Source organism: Ochotona curzoniae, unplaced genomic scaffold (assembly GCF_017591425.1).
Source record: "Ochotona curzoniae isolate NIBS_2020 unplaced genomic scaffold, NIBS_Ocur_1.0 scaffold_4506, whole genome shotgun sequence".
NCBI lineage: Eukaryota > Metazoa > Chordata > Mammalia > Lagomorpha > Ochotonidae > Ochotona > Ochotona curzoniae.
Genome location: NW_024467119.1, coordinates 67682997 through 67703403, shown reverse-complemented (window position 1 = coordinate 67703403; position 20407 = coordinate 67682997). Strand labels below are relative to the sequence as shown.

At 40.6% G+C, this 20407-nt stretch overlaps 1 protein-coding gene across 2 annotated transcripts in view; it reads right to left on the bottom strand.

The window, feature by feature from the left end:
* Positions 1-20407, bottom strand: part of NAA15 (N-alpha-acetyltransferase 15, NatA auxiliary subunit) — a 91546-nt gene that overhangs the window by 13530 nt on the left and 57609 nt on the right. For both annotated transcript variants that reach the window (XM_040967406.1, XM_040967407.1), the window contains exons 11-15: positions 20162-20331; positions 19241-19393; positions 17370-17498; positions 15880-16093; positions 3357-3550 (exon numbers count right to left, since the gene is read on the bottom strand). In XM_040967406.1, coding sequence (XP_040823340.1) covers positions 3357-3550; positions 15880-16093; positions 17370-17498; positions 19241-19393; positions 20162-20331 — 860 coding nt within the window. The remainder of the gene's footprint in view (positions 1-3356; positions 3551-15879; positions 16094-17369; positions 17499-19240; positions 19394-20161; positions 20332-20407) is intronic.

Below are 20407 nucleotides of genomic sequence, written 5' to 3'. Positions count from 1 at the left end.
AGGTCCTTGAGACTCTTTAATAACAAATACTACAACTGCTTTCAATGCAAACTAATACAATAGAACCAGGAAAAGAAATTAAGAAAAGCAGGCAAGATAGCAATGAGATAAAAACAAAAAGACTCAAGAGGGAAATGACACGGGATGAAGGAAGGCATGAGGCAAACACAAAAGAACATCACAGAGCAAATCAATATTGTCTGTCTTTATAATTCAAAGTATGTGTTATTTTATGCACATTGCATTATTCTGAGGTGATCTCTAAATCAGAATCAGAAATCAATAAAATAAATGGTTCTGTCACATTAAGAACTTCAGATTCAAGAGATAATAGATAAGGAAGAAAATTGGAGTTTTATCAGGACATCATTCTCACACATTAAATATTTACTCCTTATTCCTATGACTACTATATTTTACTAAGTTGGAATTTAAAGTACTCAGGAGAAAAATGCTTCTGTCAGGAAAAAGAGAAGAGCTAAAATGACTACCCAATTATATTGAGTTTTTCATCCTTCTAAATACCCCTAGTCACTGAACTGACCTAGCTAAGACATTTTCAATGGCAGTTTTGCTTATATGCCATTTTTAGATCTATATATGCTCTTGTGCCTTTTTAAGATATATTGTAGGGCCCGGCGCAGTGGCGCAAGTGGTTAAGGTCCTTGCCTTGAACGCCCAGGATCCCATATGGGCGCCGGTTCTAATCCCGGCAGCCCCACTTCCCTTCCAGCTCCCTGCCTGTGGCCTGGGAAAGCAGTCAAGGACAGCCCAAAGCTTTGGGACCCTGCACCCGCGTGGGAGACCCGGAAGAGGCTCCTGGCTTCAGATGGGCATAGTATCGGCCCGTTGCGCTCACTTGGGGAGTGAATCATCGGACAGAAGATCTTCCTCTCTGTCTCTCCTCTCTGTACATCCACCTTTCCAATGAAAAAATAATAAAAAAATAAATCTTTAAAGATATATTGTATATGAGGGGGAATTTGCCAGAGCAGCTCATAGCCATTTCCTGGAACAACTGCATTCCATGCTTGGTTTGACCAAAAGTAACTCCACTTCTGATCCAGCTTTCTCCTAGAAGGCAGCATGTAATGGTTCAAGCATTTGAATGCTAGCCACCACAAAAGGAAACTCAGGTTCCTGGCTTAAGCTGGCCTAGAACTGGCCATTGGAGATCTCTGGGGGGTGAATCATCAGATGGAAGATCTCCATACCCCTCTTTCAAGTAGACCAGAAATAAAATTTTACAAATTTTCAAAATTAAATGTAAACATAAAATTTAAAACATTTTAAAAAGAGGTATGTTGCTATCTTTTCCTAGCATGACAGAAGAAAAATTTATCTATTCTCCTAAAATAAATTATTATTAACTTAAAAATGCCTTGGTTCTGAACACTATATTTACCATTAATGACAAGGATAGGAAAAAAAGGAGAATAAAAAAGCCAATACATATTGGAAATCCAGATTTGCTAGGAGCATTAAGAGAAGTCTACACCACCAATCCCAGCTAAACGCTTCTTCCAATTCAGTATTGTCAGCAAGTTGAGAAAATGGTAACGGTGAACGTGGAAACTATTCAATAGGGGTATCTTTCTGTTCTAAGATGTTACAAACACGATTACAAATAATCAGATTACAAGTTGACATTTAGTGCAAAGGCAAATACTATCAGTTGGGGCACAATAAAAACTTAACAGTTTGTAAGAAAGTCTGTTGTAAAAATTCTACTCTGTATAAGTAGTCTAATAACACAATGACCAAACAACCCAAACAGTTCCTCTATTTAATAATCACATGAAGCCATGATCAGGTAGAAAGAAAAGTCATCAGAGAAAGGGAAACTGAGTAGAAAGAGAGGTACTGATAAAATTGGTTGTAACAAAGGAAGTTAAGGCATAAGGACGGAAATTCCCCTAAAATTGATTTTAGCTTCTAAATAACTGTAGTCCTTATGAAGCATAAAAAGTCAATTTTCTGTGCTTCCTTACTTACCTGCATATTACAAATACCAATAATAAAAAGGAATTATGTTAGTTTACTGCCTAAACATAATGAATTATGCAATTATTTCCATATAGAAAAAAATGTCAAAGGTCAAAAGAAAGCCAAAATGAGTTATTTGACAATGAATACAATGGTTTCAGTTTAATAATTAACAGTAATCAAACCAGATCATATTCTACTTTGGAGAAAATATTTGGCAATTTCTTCATGGGGAACACCAATGAAATTTTGTCAACACCCATAATGAAAAAGTAAGAGATCAACAAACACAATTTTAACAAGCTGAACTTACACTAGATATAACAACTTGTATGTGACTAGATACTTCACATATATATTTTCTCTCGGCCTAATAAAGGTTTTCCTTATTTCTATGGATGGGAAAACCATCAGCGGTTTGTAAAACATCCAGGACACACAATAAAGTTATAAGAAAGTTTAAGAGCTGACAGCCAGACCCAGATCAGAAGGACAAAACTTTTTCTACTATACACCCTACTGACTTAGCATGTACCAAGAAAGATTAAAAACTGAATATCACATTTAGTTCTAAAGTCTGTGACCACACTGATATTAAAACTGTATAAAGTGATGGATCCAGCACAATGGTTTAGTGGTTAAGTCCTCGCCCTGCATGCACTGGGATCCTATATAGGTGCTGGTTCATATCCGGGCTGCTCCATTCCCATCCAGCTCCCTGCTTGTGGCCTAGAAAAGAAGCTGAGAGCCCCCTGTGGTAGCCTAGCAGCTAAAGTCTTGAAAATGCTGGAATCCCATATGGGTGCTGGTTCTAATGCTGGTGGCCCCACTTCCCATCCGTCTCCCTGCTTTTGGCTTGGGAAAGTAGTGGCCCAAAAGCCTTGGGACCCTGCACCCACGTGGGAGACCTGAAGAAGCTCTGGCTTGGCACAGCTCCAGCCATTGTGAGCACTTGGGGAGCTAATGGAAGAACTTCCTCTCTGTCTCTCCCCCTCCCTGTGCCTCTGAATTCCCAATAAAAATACATAAATATTGAAGGAAAGGAAAGGGAAAGGAAAGGAGGAAGAGAGAAAGAGAGAGGAAGGGAGGAAGAGAGAGAGACAGAGACAGAAGTAGGGAGGCAGGAAGGAAGGGGCAAATACAGCCCACAGCTCTATGGCTCTGCACCTGTGTGTGACGCGCACAGAAGCTCCTGGTTTCTGGCTTCAGATTGGTTCAGCTCTAGCCATTGTGGCCAATTGTGGAGTGAATCAGCAGATAGAAGATTTCTCCCTCTATCTGTCCCTCTCTCTTTCCAATAAAAACAAATAAATTTTGAAAGAAAAAAAAAAAGAGTAGCTGGTCTTGAAATTTTCCTCAGCTGTTAATACCTTAGCCAGTTTCTCAGGGATAAGTTCTTCTTTTGGACCTCCGATTTCCTCATCATCATCATCCTTCTTCTTTTTCTGATTTCTCTGTTGCTTTTCTTTCTCTGCATTTTTTTTCTCTTCTTCTATTTGAGCTTTCTTTTGAGCTCTTCTCTGTTTATTACGTAGTTTCTTTAGCTCTTTGTCAGACATGTTAGCTGCAGGTGACAAGGTGAATTGATTAAATTATTAGCATCCTAACCCAAACTAGAAATGATCACCTAACATTATTTAATATTCCCTGACAAATTCCCATTTAATAAATAATGACATGGTATGCATATAAACATATCTGTCTGTATCTAGTCTCTTAATGGTTCCCACATTAAATAGTGAAAAAACATAACTAATTCAGAAACAATTTTTGAAACCAGGTGGATATGCACTGTAAACATGTAATCACAGCAGGGCATTAAAGTTCCTCCAGCAATGTCAAACTACTTGCAACATTATTAAAAGTTTATAATTTACACAAAGTGAAGTAAAATCAAACTGTTACTTTTTAAGGACTCTGGACTATGTTCATGCTGATTAATACAGTCAGTTATTTTTTATTTTCTCCACCTTAACATATTGTGCTATTATAACATTTCATTTCTATACCTCACTTATACTGTGAACTTCTTAGAAAAAGTTTTTCTGTGTTACTCAGTCTTTGGATTCTAAGGACCTAGCAGCATGCATAGAGAAAACAAATGTTTGTTGACAGGATAAATGAATAACTAAATTGGTAAACTGCAATACTGAGGAGTTGGTGCAACGGCTCAACTGTCTATTACTGCACTTCCAAACACTAGCATGCCATTTTGTGTGCTAGCTGCTCCATTTCCCACCCAGCTCCCTGCTTATAGCCTTGGAAAGCAGTGGAAGATAGCCCAAGTCCTTGGGACCTTGCACCTATGCTATGTGGGAGACCCAGAAGTTGTTCCTGGGCTCCTGGCTTCAATAGGCTCAGCTCCAGCTATTGCAGCCATTTGAGGAGTGAACCAGCAGATGGAAGATATTTCCCTCTGTCTTTCCTCTCTGTGAACTCATTTTTCCAGTAAAAATAAATATTTAAAAAAAATTTTTTAATTCAATGTTGAAAATCCACAGCATTCTTAGGTTCAGACTGCAGAATGTCTCAAAATAAAGGCTGGAAATCATCAAATGCTATGATGTGAAAACCATATAAGTATCCATGTGAAGGCTACATGCTCACTCAATACTTTTTGGGTAAGACTTACTAACATTGAGAAATGAGCCATGTTTGAAAATTCAACAACGTAGTGATGATTTCAAAATATGCCCACAAATTCTGTCAAAAAGCAGAGCCAGAGTGGATGTTTATTTTAAGTCCTGGCTCCTGGCTTCAGATCGGCCTAGCTCTGCTTATTGTGACCACTTGAGAATGATCTGTAACTTTGCCTTTTTAATAAAAATTTTCTAAAAATAAATACAAAATAACTGGGTACTGCCACTCAGATCCTAGCATCAGCCCATCTCAGTTTCAGCAACTGGGGACACATAGGGAGTAAATCAGTAGATAAGATTTTTAGAAGTTTTAAAAAGACAACTCAGTTTTCCTTCCATTTAATCGTGGGCTATGTGCTTAGTAACTCGTTTTGATCATTTAGAGGAAGCCAGTAGCATTTGGCCAAAACGTGAGGCCACAGGCGATCAAAGTCATCCTGGAAAAAAAAAACCTTCCAATCCAAAGTGGGTATTTTGAAATATTCTGGGTCTTCACAAATAAATAGCTAAGTCACAATAATATTCACATAAGTTACTGAATAATCTGTTTTGTAGACACAGATAACCAATGGAGATTTTTCTACCTAGAAGTAGAATACCCTAACAAGCCCAGAAGTGGCTAAAGGTGGAGACCATGAAGAATGAAGAACTTCAGGTTTATCATGTCTTGAAAAATTTCTGATCTATCAGTTCAACTCCCATATACCTGTAACAGCTGGAGCTTTGGGCCAGGCCAAAGCGAAGGGCCTGAAATTCCATTTCCTAGAGACAGTAGGCACTCAGTTTCTTCCCACAGCTCCTGCAGTCTCTCCTAGGAGTTAGCTAGATCATAAGCAGAGCTGGACTCTAACTTAGACACTTTAATATGGCAGGTGGACTTTGCAATAATATTTTAACTATTGTACCACAATACCAACTGAAGATTTTGAAAAGCTTTAGAGTCGGGACTTCAAGGAGGTTACAGGTGGCACTTTAAAGTCAAGTGAGAGTATGTTAGTCACATAGTGGCAGAAATTTCTAAGAAGTATAAAATTTATCAAATTAATTTGATGACCCCCGCTAAGGTGATTGCCAAGTATTTAACAGGAAACCTGAATTTTCTTTCAGCTTAGAATGAAATGGAAAAGAGATTTTTTTTCCTACCTGCATCAAATCCCTGCTACAGTAGCTGGGATTTGATGGCTTTGAAAACATGCTGGCTTTCCAGAAATGGGTGCTGAACAAAAGGTCCAATCCAGGAAATGTATCAAGAGGGAAAACAAAGGATTTGGCCAGAAAATCTTGTCAAGACTCAGAACTCAGTGTCTCAGGGAACAAATCAGTCTGAAGAAATAATCTCTAAAAATGTAAATATGTAAGGCTGTGACTCACAGATTGTGTGAAGTAATAAAGCTATTTAAGCCTTTGGAACAGAGGTGAACACTGTGGTGCAGCCAGTTATGCTGCTATTTGGGATGCCAGAGTCCCACACTGGAAAGGAGTTTCAAGTCCTGGCTATTCATCAATACAGCTACATGTTACCAGTGGCAGGGGCAAGTATAGAAAAGAATGCAGGTAGGAAAAAAAAAAAATCAATGCCCGGGCCCTGTCACCCTATCATCCATGTGGGAGACCCAGATAGAATAACAACCAAGCCTATTCCTAGCTGTCACCAGCATCCGGGGAGTAAATTAACAGGGAGAGGACACAGCTCCTTGCATCAACACTGTGACCTAGTGGATGAGGCTGTCACTCACAAAGCTGGCATCCCATACTGGGCATTGGTCTGCAACTTAGCTAATTCATTCCCAAATGAGCTCCGCGATAATGCCCTAAGAAAGCAATAAACAATAGCCCAAGTATTTAAGCCCCTGCCACCCATGCGGGAGACCCAGAACTCCTGACTTCTGTCTGGCCATGGGCAGCTATGTGTGACCATTCAGGAAGTGAAGAAGCAGACAGAAGATCTAAATCTAAATTTTAAAATATACAAATGAATGTCTTAAAAAAAAAAAGACATCTCTCTCACTATTACCGCCACTCTTTTTTAAACTCCCCCCACCCCAAAGGAAAATTCAAGAGTGTTTTCCCATCAGCAGATCACAATTAAATCAGATTCCAGTAATGGAATGAAGCACAACAGACTAAAAGGAAACCCTGGCCCAGCTGCTGGGAGGTCTCAGGATGGGCCATCTCATGCCTGGATCCCAGGCAGCAGCCACCATGTGCATGTGGTGAGCTGTCCCCAGGCAGCCAGTGCACCATTTGGTGCCAGGCTCTACCTGCTGGCTGCCCAGCTGAGGAGCTCTAGGGTTTTGGTTCTTAAAATCGCTGCTAAGGTAGATCCAGATTGAACCCACTGTGCTTCTAGGACGTGAAGCAAACGAAAAATCCCCAATGACAATAACTCTTCCTTTGAAGAACTTGTATTCACTTAGCAATGCTGACCACCAAACACCAGTCCATGCAAAAGCTATGGCTCAGGGCTTGTCCTGCAGAATCATACCCTGTTACCTGACATAATGATGGATTAGGAGAAGGGTCACATTAAGCAAGCCATTACATTAACTAGCACTGGAACCATAACCGGGGGCAGATTCTGTGAGGCATGTGTGGGCCAAACCCTGTGGAAATTCTAGCCCCACGGGTTAGCTCAAGAGTTGGGGTGGTGATGGGCTAAGCTAGGTGTGACCAAGGAGCCTGCCATCACTCACAGGTAAAGGAACCCACAACAGTCTGGACTGGTCAGGGCTGCAGCACCCGAATGTGCACCCAGAACAGGGTGTGGGGTGGGCCGGGCTGCAATGTTCACCAGCTCATACAGGGCAAAGGGAAGGCCAGACTTTGCTGGGCACTGGCCTAAAACCCAATGGCATGTACGAGAACTGGGTCTGGGAGTGGATTAAATGGAGGAACTTGGGAAACTCCCCTGGCGAATCATAGCTCTCGCTCGTGCACATGTGGTCCAGAATTGGAGGTCGGACAAGCTGGGCAAAGTAGCTCCAATGGCTGGTTAATGTGTGGGTTGGTAATGGAACGAACGGGGTGGCCTGGGCAGGACTGAGAAAACCTTAGCCCACAAGCGAAACTAGAGACCAAAAGGGATCACAGGTCATGCCAAACTAAGCTTTTGTACCTACTGGCCTGCATGAGCCAGGGACGCTAAGCCACAGTGTCTAAGGCAGAGGTCGGGACAGGTGAGGGGCTATGCCAAGCTGAGTCAGAGCAACCACTGGCATGCACATGATCTATGACTGGGAACAGGTCTGGTTGGGGAGGTAAGGGAACAACCCTAGCTGGGTGGAGGTTCTGAAATGGGGGCTGCATTCTGATCAGGATATGGTTGTAGTCTCCCTTGGCACAAATGTGGACTGGGAATGGACGCAGCAAGCCAGGCTAGACTCCAACACTATCTGGTGTCCTGGAGGACCAGGGTAGATGTGGGATGGACTAGGCAAGGTCTCAACCCCTACAGAGCCACGTGTGAGCCATATGTGGGTATGGACGAGCCATAGCTGCGTTGAAACATCCAACGGCAAGACCAATTTGGGTTGAAGGCCAGTCAGGAAAAGCCATTGTTACTGCTAGGACAAGAGGTGAAGTGAGTAGGGCTGGCTCATGGATCCACTGGTATGAGCAAAATCTGGCATTGGGACAGGTTCTGATGGAGGAGCCTGGGCAACTCCTCTGGCAGGACACAGACATGGCAGGTAAGCGCAAGAAGCATGATAGGAAACAGCCCAGAACAGGCAACGAAAAGTTACCCACTGGCATACATTTGGCATGGATCGGGGGAAGACTAGGCTGAATCTGTCCACGTAATCCACTGGCAAATTCAGGCACCACAACATTGTGGGTCAAGCCAGGTTCGGTTGCGACAAAAACCAGTGCATATTACGAATGCCAAGGTGAGGTTGCCTGTACCAGATGTGGCCCCAGTGCCCAACCAGCACACGAGAACCAGGAAGGGAGGGGGCAGAGCCAGCATGGGAATAAGGGAGGGTTCCTTTGCTGGACAGCTACTCTCGCTGGAGAGCATGAGCTGGGACAGGGGCAGACCAGACTAAGCAGCGCTATAACACCTGTGGGCCTCATGTGGACTAGATCAGGGAAAAGCCAGGCTGGACTTATTATTCCTACTGGTGCAAACAAAATTAGAGTGGGTGAGGGTTGTGTGGGCTTAGCTACAGCATCAGCTGGAAGAAGCTGGCACTGGGGGATAGTTTTGTCAACTCAAACCACAGAACTACCTGGAGAGTGCATAATCTGTGAGTGGGAGAGGCCTGAGAGGGAAATAGTGGACTCATCCCTCTTGAGTTACCACTTCCACGGGAGGGCACAAAAACTAGGGCAGGGGCTGGGGTGGAATGGGTGTGGGACAGACTGGACCACTACTACACAGACTGGCAAACCAGGGTAGGGGGTGGGCCTGGTGGGGGTTATTGTGGGTCGCTCCAACTAGGCTGCAGCTCCCACTGGTTTGTGCGATGGCAGCACCAGGCTGGACTGCAACACCCACTGGGTTCCAGTGTAAGTCAGAGCTGGAAACAGAACCAACCCAGCAATTGCAACCATCAGCTGATCAGGGTGATGGTCTGCGCCAGGCCCTGTACTTACTAGCACATACAAGAATCTGGTCTGGGAACACCTCAGACGAAGTTTCTTTGGAGATTTCTCCAATTGAAATGCTGGACTCAGAACCATAACCAAGAAAACAGAAGACAGAACAGGTCAATCAAAAAAAGATGTCCTTAGAACCTCAACATTTACTGGCAGGAAGCAGAATCAATATTATATAGTTGAAAACAAATGCCGGGCCCGGAGGCGTGGCCTAGTGGCTTAAGCCCTGACCTTGAAAGCACCAAGATCACATATGGGCGCCGGTTCTAATCCCAGCAGCTCCACTTCCCATCCAACTTCTTGTTTGTGGCCTGGGAAAGCAGTCGAGGATGGCCCAAAGCCTTGGGACTCTGCACCTGTGTGGGAGACCGGGAAGAAGTTCCTGGCTCCTGGCTTCAGATTGGCACAGCACCAGCCATTTTACTCACTTAGGGAGTGAATCAATGGACAGATCTTCCTGTCTCTCCTTCTCTTTGTATATCTGATATTCCAATAAAAATAAAATAAGCCTTTAAAAAAAAGGCCAAATTTCAAGGAAAAGGACGAATGAGCCACAATGTAATACCAAGAACCTTAGATTGCAGGATTATTAATTTGTACACCACTGAACTTGCAAATTTCATGAAACTGACACGAAACATTAACTTCTGTGTATTTCCTGAGAAAGTCTCCAGCAATTCCCCTAAGCCTTGGCATCCTGGACCCTCATGGGGGATCCCAGAAGAAGCTCCTTGCTTCTGAGTAGCTCAGATTAGCTTAGCTCAGCTACAGTGGTTGCAACCATTTGGGTAGTAAACCAGTAAATGGAAGATCATTCTCATTATCTTTTCTCTCTGTAAAACCTGCCTTTCCAATCAAAATAAGTCTTTACACACACAAAAAGCGATTTTTGAAAAGCTATAGTTCTAGTGGGGAAACAGGTTATATTCAAGGAGCCACATCAGCACCTGTGCTGGATGCACAGTAACATTCTAGACTTTTAAGACAAGGCTGCAATGGATAAGCCTTCTAAAGGACTTAAGAAAACATAATAATATTGCTTATGTAGTATAATGTAAATAATTTGTAGCAACAATGCAAACTGTGGTGGTAAAAAATGTGTTTGTAAACTCAACTCTTCCCTGCTAACTGGCAACTCCCCTCTGACCAAGTAAAACAGGAAGGAAATAAAAGTCAAAAGTTCAGAGAGCAGACCACCACAAAGCATTTGTACTGCTCATTCTCATGGCTAGCTATAGCATCCTAAGGAAATGCTACGGAGAGAGTAAGAACGGGAGCCTCCATGTGACTAAGCAGATGGACATCAGAGTTTTAAGTTCAGCCAAATCTTATGTTCAATTAACTTCTCATGAAATGCTGAGCCAGAATACATTTAGGCTTCTCAATTCTCAATCCCAGTATATAATTGCATTACATTTCAAATTTTGAAATAATGTAGCAACAGATAATACAATAGCCAAAACTAAATACATGGTCATTTATTTCTATTTTCCTGCTTAAATAAAAGTATTTGACAAAGACTACTGAGTTGCCACATGAATGCTATCCTTTTAATGACTTGTAAAATAACTGCCACTACTTGCTTTCCTGCCACAGGTTAAATATGTTTTATTGCCGTTCCACCAAACCGCACAGATTTATATGTTATTATTTAATGTAGAGCCAGCCCTCTGGATCTCTAAGTTCTACATGCCTAGATTCCAGCAAATATAAAAAAAATTGAAGTGGGGGACAGAGGAGATGATTATACTGAACACACACAAATTTTTGGAGGGTTCTAAGGACACACATAATATACATTTAGTGTTCACACAATAATGTGTTATAAATAATCTAGAGACAATTTAATGTTTGAAAAGATATGCAGACCTCAGATGCACACATTATACCATGTTAAATTTTATTTTCTTATTTCAGAGAGAAATAGAAAAGGAGCATAAATCTTCTGGTTCACACTCAAAATGCATGGAACAACGAGGATCAGAGTCAAGAGCCAGAAACAGATGCACACAGGAACCCAATCACTTGATGCACTACCGCTTCATCATACCCTTACGTATTATGGCATTTTAAACAAATGACTCAAGCATCTGTGCCTGAGAGGTAATACTGCAACAGTTGTATGAAAAACCTGTAACTTTAGAGGAAAACTGACAATCAAGTGATAATAAAAGACAGGGTAAGGTTTAAATATACTTTTCTATACTTGAGAGTCAGCTTTTCAAGCATGCTAAAGGGTTAGCAAGTATCTATTTGGAGGTTTGCAAGCTATAGGCTTCTGTTGGAACTGAACTCAGCTGATACAGAACAAATTCAGCTACACATCATATAAAAATACACTTGGTTATGTTCCAACAAAATTTTTTTTTCTGACAGAATAGATCCCACTCACAGATGTGCCCCTATTCTACATAATCATCTCTTAAAAAAGGAGTGATGTCAATTTATCAGAGCAGAGTATCTCAAAATATTGACAGATTCACTTTTATTGAGATTCCTGAACAAATAACTATCTAGGGAAACCTGCCTGTTTATTCTAACAGTCTATATAAAGATGACACAAAGTAGGTAAAAAATCAATGAGGCAAGTGTTGTGTCACAGCCATCCACATTGCATATGTTAAACGGCATCCCACACTGGAGAACTAGTTCAATTCCCAACTGCTCTTCTTCCAATCTAGCCCAATGCTAATATGCCCTGGAAAGCCGCAAAAGATGTTCCAAGTACATGGGATACTAGGATGGAGTTCCAGGTTGCTTGTTCTGGCCTGGCCCAGCTGATGCCATTGCAGTTGCTTGGAGTGAAATCAGAGGATGGAAGAGTCTCTGTCTCTCCCTATATGATGTCTTTCAAATGAATAATTCATATATAAATGATACAGTTTTTAAAATAGAGAAGTCAATGGATCATTTTCCTAGCTTTAATTCCAAGCTAGCTTTCAAACACTACTTTTAGTAAGTGAATTACAAATTGACATTGTAAAAGGAATGTTATAGCAACAGCCAATATTAATGAAGAGTTTAAATAAAGTGTGCACTTAGCAACGTACACAGATTAGTCATAAATACTTAGTGGCAGATAAACCAATTACACATGTCCAACTCAAGACTGGCATAGCTAACTAATTTTCTACATACAGTGCCAGCATTCCATATAGGCACTGATTCTAGTCCTAGCTTCCCCGTTTCCAATCTAACACCTTTATAATGGCTAGAGAAGCTCCTGCATTCGCGTGGGAGACCCAGAAGCAGCTCCTGAATCCTGGCTTCAGACAGCCCAGCTCTAGCCAAAGCAGCCAGTAAGGGGGCGTGAACCCACAGATGGAAGAGCTCACTCTGTGTCTTTCCTGCTCTCTCCCTCTTTCTCCCCTCTATAACTTTCCCAAGAAAACCAAACAAATCATTATTTTAAAAGTATAACTCATTATTGGGCCCAGCACAGTGGTGCAAGTGGTTAAGGTCCTCGTCTTGAATGCCCGGGATCCCATATGGGTGCCGGTTCTAATCCTGGCAGCCCCGCTTCCCATCCAGCTCCCTGCCTGTGGCCCGGGAAAGCAGTCAAGGATGGCCCAAAGCTTTGGGACCCTGCACCCGCGTGGGAGACCCGGAAGAGGCTCCTGGCTTCAGATCGGCATAGCATCGGCTGCTGCGCTCACTTGGGGAGTGAATCATCGGACGGAAGATCTTCCTCTCTGTCTCTCCTCTCTGTATATCCGCCTTTCCAATAAAAAATAATAAAAATAAATCTTTTAAAAAAAAGTATAACTCATTATGTTCAATCTTTAAAAAAGTGAATGGCCAGGAACAAAGTAAATTTGACTTTTACTGAAAAGTATACATATAAACAATACTTTGTTGATTAAAGAAGTTCTCTTCAGGTGAACCGATTCCATTCATACTGCTACTAGCCTTAAGTCAGCCAAGCATGCACCCCTAAGACTTCATAGCATCCAACGATTTTTTAAGACCCACATGTGACTCAGCGTAGTACCAACCAAGGCAACGAAGGAACTGCCTTTATTATCTCTCCTTTATCCTTGAGCAGTTGGCAAGAAACCATGAGACTGTGCCTGAGGACTCACTGCAGGACCTGTAAAACCCTAGCACTTGGCAGATTTTAAATACGACCATCCTGAGGTATGTGTCAATAAAAAGTCTCTAGACTTGTCCCAGTATCAGCTTGGAGATCTGTGCCGTACTGCAACAGATATACTCCAGTAGGTATCACCAATGGCTGCTTTTATACCTGGCCTACAGAGCTGGATGACTGAGAGACCAAGGTATGACCCACTTGGTGCCTTTCCAGATATCCAAGAACTGGCTCTGTGAACCCTCCAACAACCTTGAAAAAGAGTAAGGAACAAAAAGGAACAAAAGGGTTATATTAAGAATCAGTGGCGGGCCCGGTGCAATGGTGCAAGTGTTTGGGGTCCTCGCCTTGCACGCCCGGGATCCCATATGGGCGCCGCTTCTATCCCGGCAGCCCTGCTTCCCTTCCAGCTCCCTGCCTGTGGCCTGGGAAAGCAGTCGAGGACGGCCCAAAGCTTTGGGACCCTGCACCCGCATGGGAGACGCGGAACAGGCTCCTGGCTTCTGATCAGCATAGTATTGGCCGTTGTGCTCACTTGGGGAGTGAATCATCAGATGGAAGATCTTCCTCTCTGTCTCTCCTCTCTGTATATCCGCCTTTCCAATAAAAATAATAATAAAAATAAACCTTAAAAAAAAAAAAGAATCAGTGGCAGGATAGTAAAATCCACTGAGCAGATAATGTATTGTATTGGTTATTGCAATCTTTTGGGGAGTGAATCAGCATATGAAAAATCTCTGACTCTCTAATTTTGCCTATCAACAAAGCTGAATACATCAAACAGATTCAAACAGCAGAACAGATCAAACAACACAATCAGTGAGCTCTACGGTTTTAAGTTTAAGGAAACTTTGGGATGGCATAAAAAGAACAAATTTTTGACCTACTGAAGTTTAAGAGGAAATGTCAAGCAAGTAGAAAGCAATTTCAGAAATAATAGAAAATCTCATGGTTTACAAAAGACACAACAACCCAGGTACAAGAAACCCTAAAGTCATCAATCTACCCAAAAGAAACTGTAAGCAAGCTCTAAAGCAGAAAACTTACAGGTTAGAGAACAATGGCATGAGAGTTCCACTGACCTGAAGTGAAAAAATTGCCAAACAAGTATACTGCAGTTAGAAAGTTCTTATTTAGATATGAAGACAGATAAAGACATTCCCAAACAAACAAAAGATGAGGGAATTCATCACACCCAGACCTGTCTTGGAAGAAGTGCTAAATAGAGTTCTTAAAATGGAAAGAGATGATAACAAGTAAGAGAAGAGGAAACTTACTTATCAGAGTAACTACACAGACAAATTCAGAATGCTCTACCAGGGTAAACATAATAAATTATTACCATCTTTCAGAGTAAAAATTGAAACAACAGTTGCTGACATTGTGGTATAAAGCAAACAGATAAAGCTGCTGATGCATCACTACTATCTCATATGGACACTGGTTCATATCCCAGCTGCTACATTTTTAGCACAGCTCACTGTTAATGACCTGGGGAAAGCAAAGGAACTTGGTCCAACTGCTTGAGTCCTTGCCGTCAACATTGGGAGATCCAGAAGCTCCTGGATACTGACTTTGGCCTAGTTTTGTCAACTTGGGTATTTAAGATCTAATTCTACTCTCCATAACCGTGACTTTCAAATAAATAAACTGGGGAATGGGGGTGCACGTTGAAAATTTAACAAGTAGGTAAGACAAGCAAATAAAGAGAAGCAAAACAGGACATTAAAAATTCAAAATGAAGGGGCAAGCATTGTGGCATAACAGATAAAGCTGCCTCCTGAAATTCTGGCATGTCATATGGGTTCCAGTTCAAGCACCGGCAACTACACTTTCATATCCTGTACCCACATAAAGCATAAAGACCTGCATAAAGTTCCTGGGCTCCTGGTTTCTTCCTGGTCCAACCCTAGTTACTACAACCATTTGGGGAGTGAACCAGTGAATGGAAGATTGATGCTCTCTCACTTGCTTTATGATTGTGACTTTCAAATTAAAGAAAAAAATAATCTTTTAAAAGGGCACTTGGTCTGGTGGTTAACTGTCGTTTTGATATGGGATATAGATATCTCAAGAAGTTTAACCCATTGTGCCACGAGGCCAGTCCCCTAGTGGTGGTTAACTCATAGTCAGGAAACCTACATTCTTCATCAGATTGTATGAATTTAATTACGATAGGCTGGGAAGGAAAGGAATCTGGGAGGAATGGGGAAAAGATGAATTATGAAGTGTTCTGGGCTTTTATTACACAATGACTCTAGATATTATACACACACACACACAGACACAACACATATATTTTGACTTTAACAAATAAATCTTTAAAAACAAAACACCAGAAGGAAGGATCTTGAATGCTTTTGCCATTAAACAAATGCTAAAAGTATGAGGAAATACATGGATTCCTGTTCCAGAAATTACACTACTTATATAGGTATCAAACTATCACATGGTGCTCCATTTACTATTTTCAATTTTTAAATTTTGAAATATTTAAAATAGCTCAATTTAAAAAAGCACATACATATAACAAAGCAAATAATAATAAATCTTTGAATATTATACCTGTATCAGCTTCATGTTCCTTATTCTCATCTGTAAGGGGGTTGTCATGAAGCTTCAAATAGATTTCTATAGCAATTCTCGCTGCCTTGAAGTAAAATGGATGCTGTCGAAGTACATCTTCTAATTTTAATAAGTCCACATATGATCTAAGGGTTATCTTCCTCATACAGTAGGTGTGAAAGTCAAACTGGTCGTCAGTGATTTCTATAAAATGCTAACAAAATTGTCTTTTTATTATTACATTACAGTATAGCAGTGTCTAAGAAAAACAAAAAATCAAAACCCTTAAAATTACATGTTTCTGTGCTATAAAGAGGATAGTATATTTTTTAAAATTTAAATATATTTATCCCATAGAAATATTATGCATCTACCTAGCCATTACTTAAGGTAACTGATATAATGGCAGCCATTAAAATATTTGTTAAATAACACTGCTCCATTTTTTTCTGAATCATACATACAACTACAGTAATGATAAAGCAAATATAGCTGAATAGTATATAAAATGTGAGGCTAAATATTGAAGCTTATTGAAAAACAGGATAACTGCAAAGGATTCTACTATGCAATGTTTGAAACTTTCAAAAAATAAAAAAATACAAATATGAACTCTGCAATGTGATCCTCCCATGTGGAAGTCAGAAATCAACTAGCAAAGTAAAGTCAGAAACAGCTTCCACATCAGCTCAGTTGGTGCATTGCACTGGAAATATTACTAAACTAAAATTAAGTATATCAACTATGTGAAGAAATGCATAACAAAGCAATGTCATCTACTACAGAAATAAATCAAGTGATGGAGAGTCACTGTAAAGACTTCAGAAACATTATAAAAAGGCTTCAACATTTATAAATCAAAAGGGGTGCACAGTATCCATTAGTCAATTCCACCAGGCCAATTCTAGGATTACTTAACAAACTTCCATTATCTATTGAAGCAGCAGCAACAACCCCAAAGACAGGTTCAAAAATCAAATGTTTAGTGGCTAAATGCTTGCCATACATGTGCCAGGATCTTATATGAGTGCCCATTCGTGTCCTGGCCAATCAACATCCCATCCAACTCCCTGTCTGTGTGGCATGGGAAAAGCAGCAGAGGATAGCCCAAAGCCTTGGGACCCTGAACCTGCACAGAAAGCCCAGGGGAGGCTCCTGGCTTCTGATTGGTTTTCCTCCGGCCATTGCAGCCATTTGGGTATGAACCAGCAGAACTTTCTTTCCATAAATATGCCTTAACAATAAAAAATTAATAAATCAAAAAAGAAAAAAAGTCAAGATGAAAACTTGCAATAAACTTTTACAAAAGAATTATCAAAGTAACACTAGATAACAGACAAGCTGGCTGGAAAAAACTTATATTTCCTTCATAAAAATTGAGAATTCTGATGTTAAAATTACATACTATGAAATATACAGGGAGAATATTTGCCACAAATCTTCATTGGATAGCAAAGTAAAATTAGAACTCATCAGTATAAGGTACTTACTCTCTCAATCTCATGACATTTCTTAAGTGCTTCACCAAATTTATTCATTGCTTTATAGGCCTGAGCACATTCTGTCTGGAACCACATGCACTGCATTTCATTCAAATTCTCCACAGCTGAAGTTCCTTCCTACAAGAAAGACACAGATATTTAAGATAACTTCTCATTAAATACATCAACTGACCAACAGATAAGCAAGATAGTAAGCTAATTTTCACTTTTCAAAATAATTATGAATTTTTTATTAAAGGCATTAGTTAACATGTGAAAGAAATTGAAATTCTCTAACCACGAATATATGTCATTTGACAAATGGTTAACAAGCATGCTGTTCTATTGGAGTTAGGGATGACTAGTATAGAAAGGTACTCAGTAAATATTAGTTTTTGTAATCCTACAAAATTTCATGTCAACATACATCAATATAGTTTGAAAGTCCACTGTAGAGGCCGGTGCTGTGGCACAGACGGTAAAGCTGCCATCTGCAGTGCAGGCCTCCCATAAAGGCTTCAGTTCAAGCCTCAGCTGCTCTAATACCAATCCTGCTCTCTATAGCACATTGGCTTAGTAGATTAAACCTCTGTTTGCAACACTGGCATCCCTTATGAGGGCCTGCACGGTGTCTCAACCTCTCAATTTTCAATCCATCTTCCTACTGATTTGCTTGGGAAAGCAGAAGATGGATGAAGAGCTAAGGTTCCAGCCTATGGCCTGGCCCAGCCTTCGCCACTGAGATAATTTGCATTTTTTTAAACCTAAACAGAAGCAGATACAGAAAGCTCCTCCATCCACTGGTTCACTCCCCAAGTGGCGACAATGCCCAGAGCTGAGCTGATCCAAAACCAGGAGCTAGGAGCTTCTTCTGGGTCTCCCACATGTGTGTAGGAACTCAAGATTTCTGCCCATCCCTTACTGCATTCCCAGGCAAAAAGCAGGGAGCTAGAAGGGCAAGGAGTAGCTAGGGCATGAACTGGTACCCGTATGGGATCCTGGTACATGCAAGGCGAAGATTTAGCCATGAACCGTGGCACCAGGCCTCCCTCATTGTGACCATTTGTAAGGTGAACCAAGGGATAGAAGATCTCTTGTTCCGTCTCTTTCTCCATATAATGCCTTCCAAGTAAAACTTTTCTAAACAGAAGTTTCACACATTATTGACTTGTTTTTCTCTCGTGTGATTTTTTAAACACTTTTTTTTAAGAGAATATTTTTATTGGAAAGGCAGATAATAGAGAGAGACAGAGAGAAAAATATTCCATCCGATGATTTACTCCCCAAGTGGCCGCAATGGCCAGAGCTAAGCCAATCTGAAGCCAGGAGCTCCTTCTGGGTCTCCCATGCGGTACAGGATCCCAAAGCTTTGGGCCATTGTTGACTGCTGTCCCAGGCCACAAGCAAAGAGCTGGAAGGGAAGCAGGGCTGCTGGGATTACAACCGGCGCCTATATGGGATCCCAGGCGTGTTGGCGAGGACTTTAACCACTATGCTATCACGCTGGGCCCTCTCTAGTGATTTGATTAAGACTCTGACTTGATACTAAAAATGAACTTTGGAAAATGAGCAAGATATTTGTATGAACTGGCTCATATTCTATTTATCCAGGAAAATGCTAGTTGTGGGAACAGTGTGAGTTCAAGACCCAGCTGCTCCACTTCCAAAACTTTTCCCCACTAATGGCCTGGAAAAAGTAGCAGATCAATGGTTTGGGCCCTGTCTAAATGCCGAAGCAGCTCCTAATTCCTGGCCTCAACCTTAACTACCTCCAGCCACAGGGTCCATCCAAAAAATAAACCAGTTGATGAAAATCTCTCTCTCTTTCAAATAAATAAATAAATCTTTTAAAAAGAAAAACAAAAACTTGTTATACAAACCCTTGTAAACTTTGAGCACATTTCTTCAGCCTCTTTAATCAAATTGGCTTTTAACATGTATTTTGCACATTTGGAATTGATGAATCTGTCTGCTGTGTCCAAGGCCTGGGCCTCATCCATCCATCTCGCAGCCTCTTTAATATTTCCAGCATGCTAAAAGTCACAAAAGAAAAATAAATCAGTAAGTATGCAAGTATTATTGTGCAGGTAATTTGTTGCTTGCTGATAATAAACAAATAGAACAGAAGATATTCTTCTGACTCTTAAAAATGCTAAAAAATGCAGAGGCACACTTTCTGACATAATGAAAGTTCATATATGTATATTTTCAGCAATCTAAAAACAAGTTTTCTAACAATAATGACTTGGTTTTCATCATTTTATCTATTTGTGCTAGCTCCACTGCATAAAAGCATACCTGACACATAATACTAATAATCAAAGCTTAAATCAAAGAGAAAAATAACAATAATCTTTAAGTCACAACAACAGATTTATACTGAATAGTCACAAAGGCAATTGGATGACAAATTTTTATCCCAAACAAACCATGGAAGCATTACTGACTGGGACCATTTATAAACATTCTCCAACGATCTTCACTCTAAATTCACCTAACACATTTTGATAAAGTCACAAAATTGAAGAACACACTAAGCTTCTAGAAAAAGTACTTGTTACATTGTGAAACAGTATTTGCAGTAAGAGAGAAGGTATGGTGATCCTAGAATATACAGCTGAACATTCTCAAATACAGGAAAGTCGTTGAAGAATCAAGATTATTTCAAAATTATGATAGGATTACCTATACATACTCTTGAAATTCAATGGCCAACATATATATGAATACATAAAACTATACATGTAACAGTTTCTATGTCAAGCTCATCACCTTATATGAAAAAGAAAAGAAATTTTTACCTTATAGATTTTAGCTTTCACAAGAAAGAGTTCTATTAATGTAGGTGTACTTTCAATAGCAGTATTTATGTACTCCAAAGCAATAGATGGCTGACAAATTTTGTCATAATGTTGTGCCAAGTAGTACTGGACCCAAAGTAATGTGGTTGGTGGTTCTTCCTTTCCATCATCTTTAGAAAGCAGGGGGCAGGAGATACAGGGAAAAAAAGAAAGAAACCAAGATTACATCATTATATATGAATATGT